This window comes from Bos taurus, chromosome 25, assembly GCF_002263795.3.
Source record: "Bos taurus isolate L1 Dominette 01449 registration number 42190680 breed Hereford chromosome 25, ARS-UCD2.0, whole genome shotgun sequence".
Lineage (NCBI taxonomy): Eukaryota > Metazoa > Chordata > Mammalia > Artiodactyla > Bovidae > Bos > Bos taurus.
This window is the reverse complement of record NC_037352.1, coordinates 40503919-40525855: the sequence shown is the minus strand read 5'-3', so window position 1 is coordinate 40525855 and position 21937 is coordinate 40503919. Positions and strand designations below refer to the sequence as shown.

Here is a 21937-nt window from a genome sequence, read left to right as displayed (position 1 = left end):
GAGAATTGTAAGAATGGCCTCTTACAATGTGTGGCTTCTGACCTCTGAATGCTTTATTAAAAACAGGTACAAAAATTCCAGACTAGAAACAAGGATGAACCACACGTCTTTCTCAAAGCCTCTCCCTTCTGAGGCTCCCAGTCCCTTGCAGGGGACGGTCCCCGTGACCCATGGCCGCTTCGGGCCGGGCTGGGAGATGTTCTGCACTTGCGGCCTCCTTGAAGCTGCTCATGGCCCCTTGAGGACCATGGAGTTTTTCTTGGGCTCTGTCTCCCCAGCAACACACAGCCTGGTGACTCCAGAAGGATCGGGCCTGGGTGAGGGGGTTGGGAGCCAAGACGGTGGGGGCGGGGCTGGGGGGCACTTCCTGTTGCTTTTGGTTTGGGTTCCTGGAGTTTGAAATTGAAACGGAAAGCTGGGGTTCAGTCTCAGCTGGAGCGGGGAAATCTGGTTTCTCTGGGGCCAGGCTTTCTCGAAGTTGCTAGAACCCCTGCAGAAGATTCTGGGTGAAAGAGGGGGTAGGGGCAGGGTGCGGGAGCCGGGCCATCCCATCAGTCACGCAGCCTCAGCATCCCGGTTGACTCGGCGGGGCTAGCAGGGACAGACCCCGGCAGGGGGCTAGGGAACCGGGGACACACGTACAGGAGGAGCGAGGCCCTCGGCGTTCAGGGCAGCGTGACGACACCGGAGCCCAGACACACGCCTCCCGCGTCCCCCTCTAGTGTCCCCAGATGGCGGCCTGGGGAGGCAGACACCCAGGGCCAGCCCAGGTGGCACTGCAGGGCAGAAGGCTGCCTCGGTCCCCAAGAGGAAGCCCACGTCTTCTTGATCCAACCGCTGGCCTGGCCCCAGTCCAGATACTGCCCTGGACGCCCACCACTTCCCCAGTCGCTGGAGGAGCGGAGCAGAAGCTCATTGAGGCCACCAGGGCCCCAGATGGGACCTCTGAACTGGAAGATCCAACCAGGGCCTGCAGGCAGCCAATCAGCCAGGCTTGGGCGGGGTTCCGGCTGTCAGCCGTGTGACCTTGGTCAAGTGACTTCACCTCTCTGAACCTCAATTTTCTTCTGTATAACATGGAGAAGAGTTTGGGGACAGTAAGCAAGAGAACGTTTATAAAGTGCTTGGCACAGTGCAGGAGCTCAAAAGTAGTTGTTAATATTCGCCCAACTCAAGAGCGATGGTTCTTAATTTGGCGAGGGGCTGGGGGGAAGGAATTACAGGACCCCTTAGGAATCTGAAGAAGCCTGGAATTCTCCCTAGAAAAGTGTGGGTGTACACAAGTAACACACTTTCCGGGGCTCTGAGCTGCACGGCTGGTGCCCTTGGAGGTGGACCAAGCATTCGCACTGGTGTTACCTGCCTAGCACAGGGCCCCTCCCAGAGGCTGGGGCTTGGGCTCGCTGGGTGGGCAGCAAGCCCCACTGTGTGGTTCTGTGCGGTTCAAGGCAGCCTTCCTGACTCCTGGGATGGCTCCAAAGGGAACACTCCGTTTGCAGGTCCCGCTCTGACGATTTGAGTCGCAGCCAGGCTTCAGAGAGAGCTCAGTACAGCACCCCCACTGCCCAGACCCCCAGACCCCTCTCTCCTTCCCAGGCAGCTAGCGGAGCTGCCTTTTGCTGAGCTGTTGGCAGCTGACAAACGGGAGCCCAGAGCTTGAGCAGATGATGTCAGGGGTCTCCTTGGAAATCCTCACGGGGCCCAACTCCCCAGGGAACCAAACCCCAGCCTCGTCTGCTTTCACCCAGGGAGAGACCACAGGACTCACCCTTCTCTCCTCTCCTCCCATCCCAGCTCATTAACATACACACAACCCTGCAGCCGGCATCCTGGCGAAGATTACTTGGGGAAAAGACCCACTACAAATTCGCTCAGGTATTTCAAGCGTGGCCTGTCTTCACCCGCATTGTCCACGTGCCCCCACATCCCCAATTATATGCAAGCTGCCGCTTTGATTATTCTGCACAAGCCTGAGAATTCTGCAGTTAAATAATATAAATAAATCAGCAGGCCTTTTACTCCGGGACTCTTTTCCAGTCACGTCTGTCCCCGTTGGCTCTAAGTACTTACGAGGAGGCAATGGTTTCTAAGTGGAAACACGATTGCCCGGGCTTGGGGAAAATTTACTGTTTCTCATAGAGCTCTAACAAGATAGAAGGGGAAGACCCTCCAGCTCCCCGTCTCCTCGTGCGGCAGCTTATCTGGCCCTAGATAATCTCAGTGGGACCCCTGGAATCATGGCCTCTCCAAACCCGGCACATCCAACTTGGTTCTGGGGCTTGTTCTGGAGGAAGCATTGCCTGCTGGCTCTTGCTGTGTGGTGTGTGTGTGTGTGTGTGTGTGTGTGCGCGCGCGTGCCTGCTCAGTCATGTCCGACGTAGGGGTGTGGACAGTGAGACCTTCTAGGCAGCCCGTGAAAGAGGGGCCCGTCCCAGGTATGACGCATCGTCCAAATCAGGACACATCTTAGTCAGAGGGTGCTATTCGTTATTAACCCCAACCCAGATGTAAATCAGGTGTCCTGGGAAAACTGGGGTGCGTCGTCACCCCCACCTTCACCCTGCACATGACTCGGAGCCTGAACTGAGCTTGCTGGGGGTGGTTTGCAGCTAGGAAGGCTGCAAGAGCTGAAAGTCCCTCAAAGTGGAAGTGAACGTCACTCAGCTATGTCCGACTCTTTGGGACTCCATGGACTATACAGTCCATGGAATTCTCCAGGCCAGAATACCGGAGTGGGTAGACAGTCCCTTCTCCAGGGGTTCTTCCCAACCCAGGGATGGAACCCAGGTCTCTCGCATTGTGGATGGATTTCTTACCAGCGGAGCCACCAGGGAAGCAAACTATCAAACGGTTGAAAATAAGGACATGGAGACATTTTAATGCAAGAAAAATAACAGCATGGCACACTCCCCTTCTGCCTGGGAATGCGCCTCTCCTGTGTCCAGAGGGCTGGGGGACGCCTGGCTTTCCGGCCCCCACCCAACTGGCAGCTCTCTTGTTCCACGCGTTACATTCAACTGCTGTCCCGGCTTCCCACTGGGCTCTGTGTCCTTCCTGGGGGAGTCCTGTCTCCCCGCTCAGGCCAGCACTGGCTGGCCGACTCAGCAGGTCAGCGCCGGGTGGAGAAGACTGGCTCCTTGCTCCCTTCGGAGACACACCTGCCCCCGGCGCTCCCTGGAGGGGCTCCCTAACCCGGAGGACGGAGCACCCCCCGCCCCAGGCCGTGGAGGCGGTAGGGTGTCCCTTGCCCCTCGGGATCCGGACACTCGGCCCCGAGTCCCGCTCAGACTCGGCGGTGGCCCCGCCTCACAGCTGGTCCTCGTCCACCCAGACGGTCTTGCGCTGCTCCTCGGCGATCTTGTCTTTGATGACGCGCAGCAGCTCCTCCACGCTGCCCCACATGTCGGCCTCCACCGTGGCGTACAGGCAGGGCAGCGCCTCCAGCTCCTTCTCCTTCAGCCGGCACAGGCGCAGGAACTCGTCCTCCGTCTCGGGCCGTGGCAGCATCTTCCTGCAGATGGAGCGGGAGGGGAGAGACGCACACCGGGTGGGCCAGGCTGAGGGGCGTGGCTTGGCCGCGCCCGCCCCGCCCCGCCGCCCCACCGCCCCGCCCCCGCCCCCGCCGCCCTCCCTGGGTTTCTGCACCGTCTCTTGTGCCCTTTTATTCTCTTCATCAAGGAATTCTAAGAGGTGCGGCCTTGTTTTTTCAAAAAATAGGTCCATTTTAATTTTTAATTGTGATCCAGTTCATTGAAAACAAAATCTCTCATCTTGACTATTTTTAAGGGTATGGTTCAGCAGTGGTTAAGTGATTCACATGGATGTGCCTCCATCTCCATAACTTTTTCATGTAAAACTGAAACTCCCCACCCTCCCTGTCAGCCCCTGGCACCCACCCTTCTACTTTCTGTCTGTGTCTGACTTCCTGAGGGCCCTCAGACAAGTGAAATCATGCAGCAGTTGCCTTTCTCTGTCTGGCTTATTTCACGGAACATCATGTCCCACACGGCCTGGTGTGGTCTGGGCCTGGCCTTGCTGTGGTGCGCCTGCTCCGGAGGTGTTGGCTTCCCAGACCACCTGGGGCCCCTGGTGCTCACCCTCCCGGGAGTGTGTGCATGTGAGTGTGTGTGTGTGTGTGTTACTGTCTTCATTGTTGGGGCAAGGGCCATGTCCCCCTGGATTAGGACAGACACTAAAGGGATATTCAGGGGGTGGGGGTGTGCTGGACACAGTCAGCTGCTCTTCCTGGGAACACCAGAGCTTGGGGAGTGGGGGACCGGGGGCGGGGGTCCTGGAGCCCTACCGGAACTTCTTGATGTTCTTCTCTGACACGCGGACGAAGAGCACGATGGGGTAGATTCGGGACTTGATCAGGTCTCTGGTGCAGCTGATCCCTGCCTCCAGCAGACAGTGCTTGTTCTGCAGGTACAGCGGCTGGCGGTCACCGGGGGCCCACCGCCATGCCAGCCCACCTGGGCGCCTGAGGCAGGGCCAGGCTCTATGGGGCAGAGCTGGGGGCGAGCTCAGTGGACTGCCACAAACTGAGCGTGCCGGTGGAACCAGCCCCCAGGTCCAGCGGCAGAGATGGCCATCTCCCGGCCCCCATGCCCTTCCGGTCACCGCTCCCCTGTCTCAACAGCATAGCCACTCCTGGACTCCTAACAGCACAGATTCTTGAATGCAATCTCCTTTGCAAAGGAAACGATCTCTGTTCCAACCCTACCCACTATTTCCCATCCACCCCAGCTGTCAGAGTTCCCTGAACTTTAATACCCAACAAACTGTTCAAGGCTGGCTGACAGCTCTGCTCGAGCTCTGATCAGTGTGACAAGGCGGCAGGGCACGGGAGTGACCGTCAGCTGGATGGCACAATTTAGAGTTCCCGGCTGGATGCCTGCTCCTGCCGCCCCCAGTCACTGCCCCAGAGAGATTGAGAGCCCCGCCTTTGTTCAGACCCAGATTGAGGAAGAACTCTGTGCTCAGGGCCGGCCAGGGTCGTGAAGCCCGAGTCCAGAAGATTCCAAATTGCCTGTAGACAGCTTTCCTGCACCCCTGCCAACAACACTCCTGATGGTCCATCTCCCCGGTTTGGAGAACAGGGTCCCTGTTGCCCGCTCGCTTGCTACCCCTAGCCCCTATTATCAGAGCCAGGCGCACACACATCCCAGAACAACGTGGACCAGAGGACCAGCACCAGGAAGCCATTGGAAGGAGAAAGGGGAGGGCCTCCCTGCTGGCCCAGAGGTAAAGAATCTGCCTGCCAATGCAGAAGAGGGGGTCGCTCCCTGATCCGGGAGGATCCCACGGGAGCCTGTGCTCTAGAGCCTGGGAGCCGAAACCACGGAAGCCCAGGTGCCCTAGGGCCCGTGCTCTGCAAGAAGAGAAGCCATCACAGTGACAGGTCAGAGCACTGCAACTGGAGAAAAGCCTGCACAGGCATGAAGACCCAGCACAGCCAATAAACGAACGAAAGTACAGACATAAAATTACTAAAAAAAAAAGACATAAATAGAAGGGGGTTCCAAATGTAAGTGCCTGTCAGAGCCGGGGAGCAGGGCTTGGAGAAGCCTGCACGTGGCAGAGGCAGCGAGGACGAGATTTGCCGGGCCGGGGGTGGGCGGGAGGGGAGCAGGCCTGCGGCCCCCAGCCCCGCCAGACTCCAGCCCTCCTCACCTTGGCCGCCACAGCCTCGATGTGGGCGGGGACCACGCACTCGAAGGTGTTGGGGTTCTTCTCCCGCGAGTGGATGATGGTTTCTGTCTTCTGCTTCCTGAGGAACTCGTCTCTTGTAACGACATCTGCGGGAGGAGGGGCCAGTCCTGAGGGCAGCTCGGGGGTCTCAGGCCCACTGTCCTCTCGGGGCTCTGCTCTGCTTCCTGGGCTCCACGGACCTGCCTGTCGGTCCCTTTCTGCCACATTTAGACCCTGAAGCTTCTCAACCGAGGGCAAGGTCGGGAACGCACTTTACACTCTCCACGGCAGCCCACTGTCTGCACCCTTCCAGCTGCTCTGGAGCCCTTGATGGAGGGGCAGGGGGAGAGGGGAGGAGGGACAGGAGGGACGAGGGTGGGCAGGAGGAGGGGGCGGGGCTGCCGCGGGGGCTCACCTGGTTTGCACATGGTGAACTCCATCGCGCCCCCGGAGTTGAGCAGCTTCTGAACCAGCGCCTTGGCCAGCATGGTGGGCGTGAAGAGGACGGGCCGGCGGCGCTCGCAGTAGAAGGCGCGTACCAGGCTGTAGGGGATCAGGCTGAGGTTCTTGCCCAGCTCGCTCTCTGGGTCCAGCTCTGGGAGGGGGCAGGCAAGGGCTGGTTATGGCTGGGCCGGGGCACCCGGGGGCCCTCCTGGCCCCACAGAGCCTTGAAAACCATTTGGGGGTTGGAGGAGGACATCTTAAAAGCAAGGCACACAGCGACGCACGCCCGAGGCCCGGGATGGCCTTCCACCACCAGGAGAGTTTAGGCCTGACCCGAGGGCAGGGCCGTTTTGGGAGCTGGGGCGACAGCGCTGGGCCAGGCAGACAGACGGCCCAGCCCACGGACCAGGAGGGGTGGCGGTGGCAGGAGGCGGACAGCAAGCCTGGAACACACTCCCGCTGCTCAGCTCTCCAGGGAGGGCCTTGGACTGAGGCTGGACTGCAGAGGTGCCCTGGCCCTTGGAAGCACCAGCGCCAGAGCCACCCTGGCCCCAGGAGGCGGGTGAGAGGCCTGGGCCCCACCAGCAGGGCCTGCCCCGGGGGACTGTGCACCGAGCGGCCTCTCGCCGGCTTTGGGATAAATGGCAGGAGGCGCTCAGACGGGAATCAGTAAGTCAAGGCTCCGTAGCAAACAGCTCCAATTAACATGGGCGTCTGGGCTATGCTTTATCAGTAGTCATGTCATGTACAGATGCTGGACCATAAAGAAGGCAGAGCACCAAAGAACTGATGCTTTCGGACTGTGGTTCTGGAGAAGACTGTTGAGAGTCCCTTGCACTCAAGGAGATCAAACCAGTCAATTCTAAAGGAAATCAGTCCTGAATATTCACTGGAAGCTGAAGCTGAAACTCCAATACTTGGGCCACCTGATTCAAAGAACTGACTCACTGGAAAAGACCCTGATGCTGGGAAAGATTGAGGGCAGGAGGAGAAGGGGACGACAGAGGACGAGATGGTTGGACAGCATCACCAACTCAATGGACATGAGTTTGAGCAAAGTCTGGGAGATGGTGAAGGACCGGGAAGGCTGGAGAGCTGCAGTCCACGGGGTCACAAAGAGTCAGGACTTGGTAACTAAACAACGATTGGGCTCCAACCAGCTGCAGGGGGCATCAGTGGTGGGGGAGCTCGGCAGGACGCTGCCCAGGAGGCTGTTGGTCCTCCCGGCCGCGTCAGGGCGGCTCCTCCCCGGGCGGCACAGCCCTGGTCTCGGGGACCCCCTTGGCCCACCCAGACCCAGAGGCAGCCGGGTACGCAGCACCTTCCTGCTTCTCGGTCAGGAGCTTCGTGGCGTCCAGCGAGGACCGGGCCAGGCTGCCCCGCGGGCTCCCCGAGACGATTCGCACCCGCTCGTGGCTGTTCATCCGCTTGTACTTGTTCTCGGACCTGCTGACGAACTGGGGACAGAGGGGAGGGCGTGGGGACGGCCTGCCCCGGCTCGGGAGACCTCCGCTCAGATCCCAGCTCTGCCTCAGGGCCTGGGCCCCACCACCGAAGACAGGGGACACCCAGCCAGCAGCACAAGGTCTTCAGCGTCTGGGACGCAGTCAGCGGGCAAGTAAGTAGATACATGCCCACGCCCGCCTTCCTGGCTGGACGAGACCTGCCGGGGTGCTGGTCCCAGGCAGGCCCTCACTGGAGCCCCCTACAATCCTGACCACACCTGGGGGTCCGCAGGCACTGCGGGGCCTGGCGCGCTCCGGCTGCCCAAGGCCCGTGTCTGGGAGCCCCCACTGGCAGGACGGCTCAGACGGCCCACCTGGAGGGTGGGTGCAGGCGACGTCACCTCCCTCCCGGGGTCCCCGAGTCTTCTGGGGGGTGCCTGCGCCCGGCTACGACTCAGAATGGAGTCCCGGAGGCTGCTCTGAATCCCTTCACGCCCTCCTTCTGCAGGAAGCAAAGGCCAGGGCCCTGGGCTGTCGGCCCCGCTTGGTTATTAACCAGCCTTTGAGCAGGTCACCCCAAAGCTCAGGGGTGTGGACTTGTGTAACGTGCGGCCACAATAACGCATGGCCTCACATGGCCCTGCCTCCCTGTGACTCTGACCTCACCAGGGTCCCCCTCCACCTCCGTGAGTGTCTTTCTGCTACCTATCCGCCTCTACCTGGGCTTCGGGGTCACACCGTCAACCATTTCTCTGGGTTTCCTATGTTGCAACACGAGGACGGAGCGGTGTAGTGACGTGCTGGCTCCACTGGGCCTAACTAGCACAGCGCCAACTCAGGAACGTCCTCGCGGGACGACTTCGTAACAGAACTCTTGGCTTTTGCCGACCGGCGATAGAGAAAAAGGCTGCACAGATGCTTACGTTCATATGAGATCACTTCGGAACATGCCACCCACAGGCTGTTCATTGTTCCTCGTGTAATGATCCACGCACCCTCCCGAAAAAAAACCTTTTACAATCAAGTGTGAGGGAAAAATTCTTTCTGGTCACAAAGAGCTAAAACATTTTGGCGTCAGATAAGAGTTAAAGAATCTGCTGGAAATCCCCTTTCTCCTGGGCTACTGGGATGCTCAGAGATCAATTTAATGCTGAATCTGACAGACTAAACTGACCAGGATCTCTGGAAGGTCTCTCTCCTCCTGACTTTTCTATGAATATCTGAACAACTAAGGCGTCCAAGCTTCTTTTAGCCCTAAGCGTGCTCCGTCTTTTATGGACACGGGGTCTGTTTCCTACAGGCACAGAGTAGTCCCCCGACCCGTCACTGTGAGGATGAAGTGGGGCAGGAGACGTGAGGTGCGGTGGACACATAGCCTCCGCTTCTCGGCAGGAGAGAGCCGGGCAAGCGGTGCAGGTGCCGAGAAGCCTGCAGGTGTGAGCGCTTTACCTGAAGGAGCTGGCCAAACAGGAAGCTTGCTCGGGAAAGGCGGGGACTGACCCGGGGGTCCGTGGTGGGGAGCGGTTCTTCGGGCTGCAGGGTGTTCTGAAACCAGTGATAGACCGGTCAGAGCCTCCCACGGGCTGGTGAGAGCAGGAGACGGCCCCCCTCCTGCCCAGCCCCACCCTGGGCAGACGCGGGCAGGCGCTCAGCGTGGATCAAAGCGTCCCGGACGCAGGAGTGAGCTCTGGGGGTGAGAGGGGCCTGAGGACTTGTTCCAGCAGAGATCACAGCTGGGTGAGGGCACAGACGTGGGCCTCCTTCTGGGGGGCCCCCCTTTTCCTGAGGAACCCAGTCCCCTGCGGTCCATCATCCTAGCTGGACTGGTGGCTCCTGCCTGGGATCCCCTCCAGAAAGGCCCCGGGAGGCGGGGTGATGCTGGCGGGGCGCGGGTGACCTACCCGGAGGGCCCGCAGCGTGTGGTGGGCTGTGTCGGCCTCCTCCCGGCTGCCCCGGTGCATCAGGCGCTGAAGCTTGACCAGGAGGAGCTGCTGGGCCCTGGGGAGGCAACGGGAGGGCAGAGCCTCAGGGGCTGGACCCGGGGAAGCCGGCAGGGACCTGGCCGGGGCAGGGGCTGGACCCAGGGGAGCCGGCAGGGACCTGGCCGGGGCAGGGGCTGGACCCGGGAAGCCGGCAGGGACCTGGCCGGGGCAGGGGGCTCTCTGCAGGCTGTGAGCTCTGAGCCCCAGGGAGGACTGGGCACTGAACATCTGGGTCTGAACCCTCTCAGGCACGGACTCATCCTGGTGCCGGGGTAAAGGCGCTTAACTTCTCTGAGCCTCAGTTTCCTCATCTGTAAACTGGGTCTACTCTTGCTGGCCTTGCAGGGCTGGCCTGGGCAACAGAGCTGGAGTCTCTTGATAATTTACAGGTGCCTGGGACGTCTGACCAGGGGGACGATGATGCTCAGCCCTTGGCGGCTACTGCTGTATAATTACGGAATGATGTTGGGGAGGTGGGAGATGGAGAAGCATAAACTCAGGCTCTAAGTGTCCAGCAAGGATGGAAAGAGGGTGTTCTGGGAATCGGTGAAGCAGCAGGATTTAAGGAAACAACGTCCACGGAGGCAGTTGCTGTTCAGTTGCTAAGTCGTGCCTGACTCTTTGTGACTCTATAGACTGTAGCCCGTCAGGCTCCTCCGTCCATGGGATTCTCCAGCCAAGAATACTGGAGTGGGTTGCCATTGCCTTCTCCAGGGGATCTTCCCAAGCCAGGGATTAAACCCACATCTCCTCCATTGGCAGGCAGATTCTTGATCACTGAGCCACCACGGAAGCCCTTCTGGAGGCACACAGGGCTTCACAGAGGAGGAGGGAATTGCGGCGGGCGGGGGTCGCCGGTCAGCAGGCACAGGCTCCCCTGAGCCCCCTCGCCCCGCCGGTTCCGGCCTCACCGGCTGTAGCTGGGGATGGTGCCCATGTCCAGGTCGTGGTCCGTGAAGGGGTCGACCCGCGCACACAGCCACTCATGCTTGTCCTGGTACATGGTGTCGCGGACGTGCACCACGTCGTCGCACTTCAGGGACATGGAGCAGGCGTCCAGCTGGCTGCAGATGTTCAGGTTCAGCCGGATGTAGAAGGAGTCCCCCGACGTGATCAGGCCCTCCTCCATGTCCTTTAGCAGCTTCCGGTACCCTGCGGGAGGAGGAGGGGGTTCCAGCTGTCGGCGGAGGGCCTCCTGCTGCCAGGCCACCCCCAGAAGATGCCCCGGGGTGCGGGCCTCCTAGGCCTCACGGTCAGGGAGACGTCTGTCCTCCCCGAGGAGTGAGCAGCTGAGTCACTGGTGCGCTTCCCTCTTTGCCTCAGCTGCCAAGAAGCTCAGGGCAAAATTTTGTACCCAAGTTGTAACAAACCTAGGAAGCTGGTGGGCGCTGGGTGGCCTACCCGGAGGGCCCTCAGATCTGCTATGATCTCTGTTCCTCACCAGCCATACACTGGGCTTGTGTTTTATCATATTTTCTTTAATTGAAGCGTAACTTATATGCAGAAAACCCCATCGTCCTTAAGTATTCGGCATGACGGGTTTTCACAAATCCCTACGCCTGGGTAATCACCGCTCAGAAGCCTGCGGGGTAACCACCATGCCGCCTGCCAGCGCACGGGCCAGCTCTGCCTCACGTCACATAAGCGGAAGCAGGCACGCTCTTCCGTGTCTGGCGTCCTCTGTGTGCTGTCACACCTGTGGGATGCTTTTTTTCATCGCTGTAGAGTATTCCGTGGGCTGCTGCCTCCTCCCTTCTCTGGTGTGCACGTCTGTGCCGTTCCCAGAGTTTGGCTATCATGGACAACTCTGTGACGAGTGCTCTGATACCTCTGCGGATGGATGTATTCATTTCCCTTGACCGTATACAGAGAGGCAGAATCACTAGCTCACTGACTGTACATTTAGCTTTAGTGCACGTATGGGCTCAGATGCGTCTGACTCTTTGTGACCCCATGGACTGTAGCCCACCAGGCTCCTCTGTCCATGGGACTTTCCAGGCAAGGACACTGGAGTGGGTTGTCATGCCCTCTTCCAGGGGAATCTTCCCAGCCCAGGGACTGAACCTACATCTCTTCCATCTCCTGCACGGCAGGTGGATTCTGTATCGTTAGGCCGCTGGGGAAGCCCACATTTAGCCTGAGTAGATGCTGCCAAATGGTTTTCCAAAGTGGTAAGACCATGGCACGTGTTTTAAACCTTAGTTAACACCTTCGTCCTTTAGTGTAAAATTTTATGAATGCTTTGGAAGGAAGCAGGACATAACGCCATGAATACAATAAATGCAGTAAACTTCCCGCGAATGTCCAAGGCATAAATCCATAATATAAATCCTGAAATTGGCCCCACACGCAGAGAGCTGGAACACAGCAGAAGCTAAAACAGTCCTAACAGCCAGACCCCAAAGGACCTCGCCAAATGCCCGCACCTCACACGCCAGGGAGACTCAGGCCAGGAGGCCTATCTGATCGCATCTCTTGGGGAGATGGGGGTCCCCACCCGGGCCCTTCCCACCGCCCTGGTAGGAGGTGACAGCAGCCCCACCAGGGAGGACAGGCCCTCCAAATGGGGTCCTGCCAGAGGGAACGCTCTCACTGCAGGGCTCTGCTGCTGCACAAGCCAGGCGCGCCTCACCCCGCACCCTGTGACCCTGGGGCCGGCAGGCAGGGCCGCGCCCACAGACTTGCTGCTGGGCTGGGACGCCAGGCCTGGCAGAGCGGAGGAGCCTGCCTGCCCGCCTGCGGGAGCCGGAGGCTGGCACCGTGTTTGGGGACAGAGCATCATTACCATCTTCCGCATGGACCCGGCGCTGCCGGGAAGGAGCTCAGGCAGGCAGGCTGCAGTGGGGAACGGCTAGAGTGGCTATTTATGCTCTGTTGAAACATTCATGAGCCCTGGCGGTTAAAAATAAGATCCAGCTGCAGAGATAATCATGCAGGAGAAAAAACCCAGAGGTGAGAACAGGAACTCAGAGTTTGGGAGAGAGAAGACACTGCCCAGGAGGGCTGCGGGCCACATGAGAGGCGGGGTGAGGCTGGGCTGTCTTGGCTGCGGTGTGGCTCAGTGGACCTGCTGGTGCTGGAGTGGCCACCCCAGAGTCAGCGTCCACGTCAAGGCCGGGAGGCCCGGGAGAAGCAAACCTCAGTCTGGCAGGGAAGCGGGGGGTGTCCAGGCAGTGACGTGGCTGTCGGCCAGCAGTCTGCTTGGGGCTGGACATGCTGTCTTCCTGAGAGCTGGTCAGCAGCCCAGGGAGGTCAGGGCAGGTGTGCGCACGCGGGTCTCCACGTCCGCCCTTCCCCACCCCTGCCCCACAGCTGCCCTGCTCAGTCCTCCCGACCTCTCGCAGACCTCCTGCAGAGCAGACGAGGTGGGGGGCACGTGCCCGGCCCTGCCCCGCCCGGGCCCTCACCTTCCTGGTTGACCTTGTAGTGCAGTGTGACCGGGCCGCTGCATCGCTGGATGGTCCAGTGCGCCTCCTCCTTCGTGCACGCGTCCAGGGGGACGCTCTGCCTCTCGCCTCTGATGCAGCCTTCCAGCTGGATGTCAGAGACACACGGTCCGACTCGGGCTCTGCAGCGAGGTGGGCAGAGCTGCGAGCGCGAGGCTGCCCCACCCACCCGAGTAGAAGTCCCCCCAGCGAAGACCTGCTCAGTGCTGCTGAGGGCAGGAAGCCCCCCACTGAAAGGGGGTTCATGTGCCTCCCATCCACTGCCTGGAGTGTGCGTGTGCATGTGCACAGGCTCTAGAAACATTCGAGCCAACAGTGGAGGAGAGACAGGCTCAGAGAGGGGGCTTCCGGCGAGGAGCTGACGGGCCTGCCCCTTCCCCGCTCCCTGCTCCAGGCCAGGCATTCTCGGCTCAGTGCAGAGGAAACAGAGCTGCCGCCTCCCTGGGCCCCCAGCCCCTCACCAGCAGCAGCTGGTGGCCCTCGCGGAGGCCGGCCTTCTCGGCCAGGGAGCCCGGCTTGACGGAGTGGACGAAGCTGCCGCTGGCGTTGCCCCCGAGCAGGCTGAGCTGGGAGATGAGGCTGTCGCCGCTGAGCGTGGTGTGCTGCACCGAAAGCCCGGGACCCCGCACGTGCCCCACGGACGTGACCGACGGCCGGAAGGGTCTGGGGCAGGAGAGAAGACGGCGGGGAGGGGTTGGGGGGGCCGGCGGGGGAAGACAGCTGTGGTCAGAATCCCCAGCCGGGACACTCAGCAGGGGCCCAGGTCGCAGGAGCAGACACCTTAGGAGAAACTGGAGAGCGGCTCCCACTGGGGTGGCACAGACCAGAAGCAGGGGCCCCGGGGACACTGCCGCCATGAGCCTGGCGCCACACGCGCCCTGCTGCGTGCACATTGGGTATGACGGCTGGCTGCCCTCCTCGCACCCCAACAGGCCCAGGGCACAGCTCACCGGGTTTCAGGGAGTCACCCCAGGGCCTGGGCCCGGTGGGACATCAGAGTCCTGTTCCTGGTCTCTACCAGGCTGTGACCCCCGGGAAGCCCCTTCCTCTCTGGGTCTGAGGAGGGGTCAGGGGAAGTGATTCCCAACTCTGGGACCCTGTGATCCCTGGACCGATTCTAGAGTCCAGTCTAGGAATTCGGAAGATCCCCGTTGTAGGGATCCAGGGGCAAGTGGCCTTCACCTCCTCCCTGCCCCCTTCTCAGCCCCCAAGCACCCCCGCCCCCAGCCTCCCCTGTCCCACGACCCCAGTACCTTTCAAGAGAGAACTTCCTAAACATGAGGTTGACCTGTTCCAGGTCATAGGCGTCCAGGCCCTCAGACTGGTGGGAGGAGGAGGAGGAGTGGATGGAGGGGGGCCCAAAGGAGCACCGCTCGTGACTGTCATCTGCGAAGGACAGATGGACCCTCAGGCCCCCGAGTGGACCCGGGGCAGGGAGATGGCCCCTGGGCTTGCTGGGATGGCTGCGGGGGTCAGGCCGGGCACTCCTGCCCCTGCTCCCCGCTGCCTGCCTGCCTCCTGGGAAATCTCCCCACCCCCCACACCGACGAGGGAGCTTGGGGAGGGGGCAGCCTCAGTCAGCTGCTGCCTGAGGCCCTGGGGCATCGAGGGTCCAGTCCTGGCAGCCCCTTCGGCACAGCCATTCCCCTGCCTCCAGGCGGAGACTCTGGAAAGGGGTCTCTATCAGCAGTGCTTGTTGGACTTTTGTTATCGGCAGTCGCTTCAGTCGTGTCTGACTCTTTGAGACTCCATGGACCATAACTCGCCAGGCTCCTCTGTCCATGGATTCTCCAGGCAAGAACACTGGAGTGGGTGGCCATTTTTGCCTCCAGGGGATCTTCCTGACCCAGGGATCGAACTGGCATCTCTCGTGTCTCCTGCATCGGCCGGTGGGCTCTTTACCACTAGTGCCACCTGGGAAGCCCTTCAAATCAGGGCCCGTGTTTTCATTTGCGGTCCTCAGGTCTCACCACCACCTACAGCCCCGATGGGGTTAGGGTGGGGCTGCAAGAGCACTGTCTGGGGTAGGAAGCCCCCTCTCCTCCCAGCTCAGTAGGACCCCAACCCCCTGGGAGAGGAAGACACCCACCCCGCACAGCTCAGGCTGCCTGGATGGGAGAGCCGCAAGCCTTGCCCTGCTCCTGGCTGATAACAAAGGCCGCTCTGCAGAGGGAATTTGTCCCGACGCTGCAGAACGCTTTGGATTGCTGCCCGGAACTCTCTCCCCAGCTCTCCCCTCTGCAAACTCCTCAAGTTCTTCCCATTACCCCGCCTCGATTAGGTGCTGACCTCTCTTTAACACTTGATAGCTTCTGATGGTCCCCAATTAAGGACAGCCACTAATCTTTCACTTTATCTGCCGGCAGCCGGAGCTGGCGAGGGGGTGGATGCAGGCTGGGGGAGCCCTGGAACTGAGGGGGCTGGCGGGCCACACCCAGAGGATTCTGAGCCAGGCTCCAGGCTGCCAGCTCTGGAGGGGCTGGAGAATGCGGCTGGCAGCCCAAGGCCACCGCCCGAGATGCCAGACCCTGCCTGCTCCTCTCGGCCCTGTCCCTCCGGACAGAAGCTCAGGTTCTGCAAACCTGCCTTGGTCTCCCCACAGGGTCACAGCTGTGGCACCACGGTCTGTGCCACGGCAAGAGCTCAGGGACACTTGGAACAGGGCCTGGCGATGCTGGGGGCCTGGACGTGTGCTGAGCCTCCCTGCTGTACAGGGCGCAGGCTGGAGCCACAAGCAGCTTATCACTCTGTGTGATGGAGGCCTTGTGCCTGGCTCTGTGTGGCATGCGCTGGGCCACGGGAACAACCTCCCCGCCATCATACAGCTCTGCCCGGGTGCTGGTTCAGGGTGACTGCACCCCCAGGCTCCCCGGTGCTCGCCTGGCCCACGCCCCCAATTCAGGGGGTGAAAACCAGCCTTCACAGCCGCCCCACCTCCATCCTAGGGCCCCGGACCCCACACCTGCTACTCGTCTTGCTGGGTTAACGGCTTAATTTACGCCCAGACTCTTAAGAGGCCCCCCACCTCCCGTCCACCCTCTAGCGTGCTGCTCCTGGGTCCCCCTAAGACTCTGCTTCTCCAATCGTACCATGAGAACAAAAGCAGCTGGACAAACATCTGCTGACAGACACTGGGATGGACCATGGTGCCTGGCTACAATTGCGGGAGCCATGCTTTCTTAAAAACGCAGACCTCACTGATCCTGCACTCAGCACTGGCCTGCTTCCCCCGTCCACAAAACAGAGGCTGGGCTTCCGGGGTGCATCCTGGCTCAGGGGCCTGTCCTCCGTGTGCACTCTCAGAACCTGCTCTTCACACGTCTCCTAAGGCCCTCCCGTATGTGAGGCCTTGCCCCAGGCAAGGAAATGGCCGAAGTGGCCTCCGCGCTTGGAACGCCTCTCAGATCCGCTAGGCACCTACCATCGAGGTCTAAGGCATCGAAGCCACCGCTGTCGTTGTCTTCCTCAACTGTGCTGCAAGACACAATTGGGGGGGGGCGGGGGGGCTCTCTTGATTGTGTGCAGGTGGTTAAAGGAGAGGGGAGCTTCCGGAATGTTCCGGCCGTGTGAGAGGCTCTGGTCCTGAGAGGGCAAGGTGGGCAGGAGACGGGGCTCTGTGGGTGCGTGGAGGGCTGTGTGCCACGGGAGGCCTGCACGTGGCTGGGTGCACGGCCGGGAGGGCAGGGCAGCCCTGGAGCCTGCAGAGGCCCTGTTAGCGGGGATGAGGGTGACTCTGAAGGGCCGGGGAGTGCAGTGCCCGGCGGCCCCATCTGCCATGCCCCACTCACTTCTCTGCCTGGACGCAGAGTGCTTAGTACCATTTATACGCGGAGGGGGCTGCCTGGCGTGACGGGCCCAGAATAGCGGAGCCTCCATCAGATGGGACTGGCGGGCGTGAGGTGTGTGTTCTGGGACTCCTCACTTGCTCCCCTGGGGTTCTTGCGATGGACTAATGAGGCCCAGGCCAGGTCACCGGCCCGACCCGAGACAGAAACGCAGTCCCGCCAGCCATGCCTTGCTCTGGCCCTTCCGGGCACCACCACTAGCCTCTGACTCGGAATGTAAAATACCCGGCTGACGAGGCATGTCTGGATGCCCGGGCGCTATCCCTACTGTGGTTTCCACCCTGGGGACACTGATGGTCAGGAAGGAGGAGAGGGAGGGGGAACGGAGGGGGCGTCCCCAGGGTCTCTCCCTCTCTGGGCAGAAAAAGCCACGCTCTGGAACCACGGGAAGGAGACATCTGATTTCTGGGTAGCAGGGAGCAAAGCAGCATAGGTCTTATCATTTGCTGGCTGCAAGGATGACCCTGGGGAAGCCGTCTCCCTTCCTGGGGCCTCAGGCTGCTCATCTGTAAAACAGGCACCCTCCCGCCCGGGTTTTCAGCTTCCCCGGAGGCCCGCTGAGTCAGCCAGCACCGGGAAAAAGCCCCACCCGCTCCCTCGGCCCGTCGCCCACCTCCGATGAGGCGCGTCTTCTTTGTACCGTCTGACGATGGAGTCGTTTCCTGGGGGCTCGGCCGTGATTGACATGATGCTGGAACGGCTCCGATGGGGCTGCTTCAAACACACGCGCGCCGATGCGTTACGGATGAGCTGGGTATTCATAGGCTGTGCCTCGGCAGGCATAAATATTATATACACGGGGATTAAATCTAACTTAGAGGCTACGCAGGCAGTGTGGGCCGGCAAGCCAGGTCTCGGCGGCGACCTTGGCTAAAGAAGGCTTGTGCTCAGCCTAGGGCTGGCAGAGCCATGGGGCCCGGTGCCCATCTGCATGTCCATCTGCTCGCCGGGGTAGCGGGACAGGGGAGGCGGTGGGGATCCGAGGGGGGTGCCCTGCGTGTGACTGGCATAGGCTCAGCTCTGCCACAAGGGCTGCCCGGCCGTGGGTACCTGCAGGGGACGAGAGGGAGACCTCTGGGCCCGGTGGGGTTGGGGTGGGAGCAGGCCACGGATGCCCTTGCAGACAGCGCAGCTGCTGCTGCAGGATGACCCTGTGGGATAAGCCCTGGCGGCTCCTGGCAAGGGATGCCTGAAATAAGAGCCTTGGATTTCACCTCCCAGAGCCGCACTCAGACAGGAGTCATTCGTTATCAAATCTCTGCCTCTCCTAGGGCCTGATTTTGGAAGCTGAGCTGACAAGCTTCCCAGGGCTTCTCCTCGGGGTTAGAATTTCTAATGGCAGGCCTTCTGCTGCCTGGCCCTGAGGGGGGTGGGGGTCGGGGGTGGGTGGTGACACTGCCGTGGTGCAGGGACCCTGCCTGCCTCTCCCGGGTGGGCTGGAAGGAGGCACAGGTGTGCCCGGCTGGCCCTGCCCTGCCGTGGGCGGCTCCAGCTGCTGCAGCCCCCGCCGGCCACCCCGCTCCGGCTGCCGGAGTCGCCAGGGGCTGAGGGGCGGTGGCGGGGTCTTCAGCTGCCTGTGCAATGTGCCACAGCCCCGTGGAGGCCCGTCTCTTCCTCCTACCGAGTGTTAAATTGGGAAAGGAGGCAGTAAGAAGCTGTAAATACATCGTGAGGCCAGGAAATGTCTTTAAATAAACACAAGGAGGCCTGGGCCGCAGACCTGGCAGAGGCAAGGAGGCAGGGCTGGGCCCACGGAGCGGGTGAGGCCAGCTGGGGGGCCAAGGTGGCGGGGGCTGGGGGACTTGGGCCATGTCCTGGGCTGGAAGCAGGGCTGCGGTGGGTGGGGCCCTCGCTTACCATCTTGGAGAAGGAGTTGGTGATGGGCAGGGAGCGGGAGGAGCTGGGGCTGGCGTCCATGAGGTCTTCTTCTTGTCCCCTTCCTGTCCTCAGCGGGCCGGGCAGGGGTGCGGCGGGGAAGGGGGGAGGAAGGAGAGGAGAGACTGTGAGAGCTCTGCGCCCTGGGGGCCGTCCCGTCTGGGGAGCACGTCCTCCGGGGTGGGTGTTAGGAGGTGGCCTCCTCGCCCCTCCCCCTGGACGAAGGGCCCGCAGCCAGGTCTGGGGTGGTGTCTTCGAGCCAGGACGATGCCCTTTGTCCTGGGGACCACGGTGGGCATCCCCACGGGTGCTCGGCGTGAAGCAGCAGGACCTGGGGCGGGAACTTGCCCGCCCGGACACCCCAACACCACCCCCAACCAGGCCTATGGGGAGCCAGGCTGATGGGAGTCGGGGGGCCGCGCTCCTTTGGGGCTGTCTGAGGCCTGCCGCACACCCGTCTGGCCCCCGTCTCACAGCACGGGTGGCCCCACACCCTGTTGTGTGCGTGTGCACACGCGTGTACAGTCGCCTCACACACGCAGCCACGTCAGTGTTCCTGCCCAGGCCCCACCCCAGGCAGCCGGCAGGGCTCCGTCCCTCCTGCACCCCTTTCCCGCTTCTTGGCACGAGCGCCCTGTCTGCTTCCTGCAGGCCCCTCCTGGATGGGGTCCCTACCACAGCTGGTGCGGCCCCCAGCTCGGGGCTCCCCTTCCCCAGCTCCCGCCAGGCCCAGCCAAGCTCTAGACCCCTCGGCTCCCCTGCTCTCCTCAGGGGGTTGAAGTCCGTGAACCCGGGCCTGGCCACGAGCCTCTGCAGGCCCCTGGGCTCCTGACACCGTCGGCTCTGCTCCCGGGAGGCAGGGGGCATACAGCCCTGCGCACTGTGCTGGCTGCACGGCTGTGTGTCCGCTTCCGGCTCCGACCCGGGGGGCCGTGCCCAGTGGCCTCTCTCTCCCCCTTCCCGGCCCCTCTGTCTACATGCTCCCTTCTCGACAGGTCCTCCTCTGACTCTCCTGCAACCACTCTCGCAGCCGTCCGAACGGCATTCCACCTCCTCACAGACGGCCCTGCCCGAGGCCTTGGGCTCTGGAAGAGTCTACGCGGACCGCGGGCACCTGGCTCACCCGGGACAAACCCTCGCTGGCCGACCATCGCTCCAGGGTCACGCCAAGGGTGTGTGAGGGGGCAGTCTCAGGATGGTGTGTCTCAGAAAACCAGGGGCTTACAGGAGAGCTGGGGGCCTCCCACGCCTGGGACTGTGTGGACAGGAGCAGTCCTCTGGCTGACTGGCCAGCAGCATTGAGTGCCAAGCTCAGGGGCTCCAGGCGGACCCGCGGGGAGGGGGCCTCAGACGTGATGTTTCCGTGGTCGGGGCTCTGGCCCCCTCCACCGACAGCAAACAGTAATGACCATCTGGACACCCCACCACCCCGGGCCCCGGGGACCCCGAGACTCCAGGGTTAACCTTGCAGGACTGATGCCCATGATGGGGAAACAGATGGACCGAGAGTCCGCGTGACAGACAGGACAGGGATCCAGGCGTCTCGCTAACCTTGAAAGTCTGATGCTCGCTTCAGGCTGATGGGGGACTTGGCTCTCTGCAGCTGAAAGAGACGGAGCGGAGGGAAAGGCAGAAGATGCAAATCAAGCAAGGCCCGGCGCGTCACCCACGCTAAGCAAAGACATAAATTGAGGCAAGGCCACGTCGCCCTCGTCACGTGGCTGCCAGGACCACGGGAGGCGCGGGACGCCCGTGTTCACGGCCATGGCTCCCCGGCCCCGAGCAGACAGCTGCCCGTTCACACACCGCCTGCGCGGGAGGCGGTGCCATGTGGCTCGGACCCTCCCACAGCTGGGAGTGCAGTGGACCAGGCGACGCTGCGAAGTGGGCCAGGACCTGGCGCTCGGCTCGGGGCACTTCTCAGGGAAGGGCGAGGTGCCGGCGGTGCCCGGCTGCCTCGGAGGCGCTGCTTGAGCCGCCCCACTCCCTGGGTATGAACTGGGCAGGGCGGAGCACAGGCGGGCCACGTGGAGATGCTCTCACTCACTCGCTCGCTCATTCACTCCCTTGCTCACTCATTCACTACTCACTCGCTCACTCATTCACTCGCTCACTTGCTCGCAGTCACTCATTCACTTCCTTGCTCACTCACTCCCTTGCTCACTCACTCATTCTCTCATTCACTTGCTCGCTCAGTCACTCATTCACTCCCTTGCTCACTCATTCACTACTCGCTGGCTCACTCATTCACTCACTCATTCACTCGCTCGCTCACGCACTCATTCACTTGCTCACTCACTCATTCACTCTCTTGCTCACTCACTCCCTTGCTCACTCACTCATTCTCTCACTCATTCACTTGCTCACGCACTCATTCACTCGCTCACTTGCTCGCAGTCACTCATTCACTCTCTTGCTCACTCACTCCCTTGCTCACTCACTCATTTACTTGCTCGCACACTCACTCACATTCCTTCGTTCCTCAGCTGATGGGCTGCATTGCACACAGAGCAAGGCAGGGAGGACGAGTGCTTTGCCGCCAGCTGCCATCACAAGCCAGTTATGTCAATAAACACGCAACAGGCACTCAATACCCATTGTGGAATAAACAAGTGAACTTGGAGATCACGCTTATTTCACTCTCTCCCTTCTCTCTCTTAACTTCCACCACAATCGTAGGAGGAGAGAATTGCTGAACAACCAGCCGAAAGCACAAGCTGGTGCGACTTTGGTTCACAGGTCCAGGTGCGTCGGGGGTCTGAGACCCGCCCGCCTGCAGAGGGCCCCGGCTCCCGCCCCCGCCCGCCGCGCTGTGTGCAGGCACCTGGATGCCCTTCAGGTTCATCCTGCGCTTGGGCGGGTGGTGGGGCAGGAAGTAGCGGTTGTCCTCGGGCGAGTCCTCTGAGGTGGAAGAGTCGTCGGCCTCCTGACCGTTGGTCCTGGGGCTGGTGTCCCCGAAGTTCTGAGAGATGATGGTCACCGGCAGGTTCCTGGGCAGACTCTGGAGACGAGGAGAGGCCGCGCCCCATGAGCGCCCAGAGCGGCCACCGCATGGGGAGACGGCTCTGCTAATGGCACCATCGTTCACCTCCCCCAGCACCAAGCTTGGAGCTCCAGGCGGAGGGGAGGGGGCAGCCCCTCCTTCCTGAACCCTGTGTCCACCTCGGAGTGCCATTGCTCACCTTCCCCGGCACCAAGCTTGGAGCTCC

The 21937-nt window shown here is 61.5% G+C and overlaps 1 protein-coding gene across 8 annotated transcripts in view; it reads right to left on the bottom strand.

Moving 5' to 3' along the window:
* Positions 1–2851: 2851 nt before the first annotated feature.
* The window catches only part of CARD11 (caspase recruitment domain family member 11), a 107011-nt gene continuing 87925 nt past the window's right edge, over positions 2852–21937 (bottom strand). For 6 of the 8 annotated variants that reach the window (XM_005225109.5, XM_005225104.5, XM_015460447.3 and 3 more), the window contains 16 exons: positions 21553–21729; positions 20280–20331; positions 18711–18793; positions 17467–17567; positions 16430–16482; positions 14262–14394; positions 13470–13671; positions 12970–13096; positions 10474–10714; positions 9482–9578; positions 9030–9125; positions 7457–7592; positions 6107–6286; positions 5674–5798; positions 4304–4419; positions 2852–3511 (listed from right to left, as the gene is read on the bottom strand). In XM_005225109.5, the coding sequence (XP_005225166.1) occupies positions 3307–3511; positions 4304–4419; positions 5674–5798; positions 6107–6286; positions 7457–7592; positions 9030–9125; positions 9482–9578; positions 10474–10714; positions 12970–13096; positions 13470–13671; positions 14262–14394; positions 16430–16482; positions 17467–17567; positions 18711–18793; positions 20280–20331; positions 21553–21729 (2124 nt within the window). In that variant the 3' untranslated portion in view covers positions 2852–3306. The remainder of the gene's footprint in view (positions 3512–4303; positions 4420–5673; positions 5799–6106; positions 6287–7456; positions 7593–9029; positions 9126–9481; positions 9579–10473; positions 10715–12969; positions 13097–13469; positions 13672–14261; positions 14395–16429; positions 16483–17466; positions 17568–18710; positions 18794–20279; positions 20332–21552; positions 21730–21937) is intronic. The other 2 variants (XM_005225108.5, NM_001109796.2) reach the window with 1 other exon arrangement.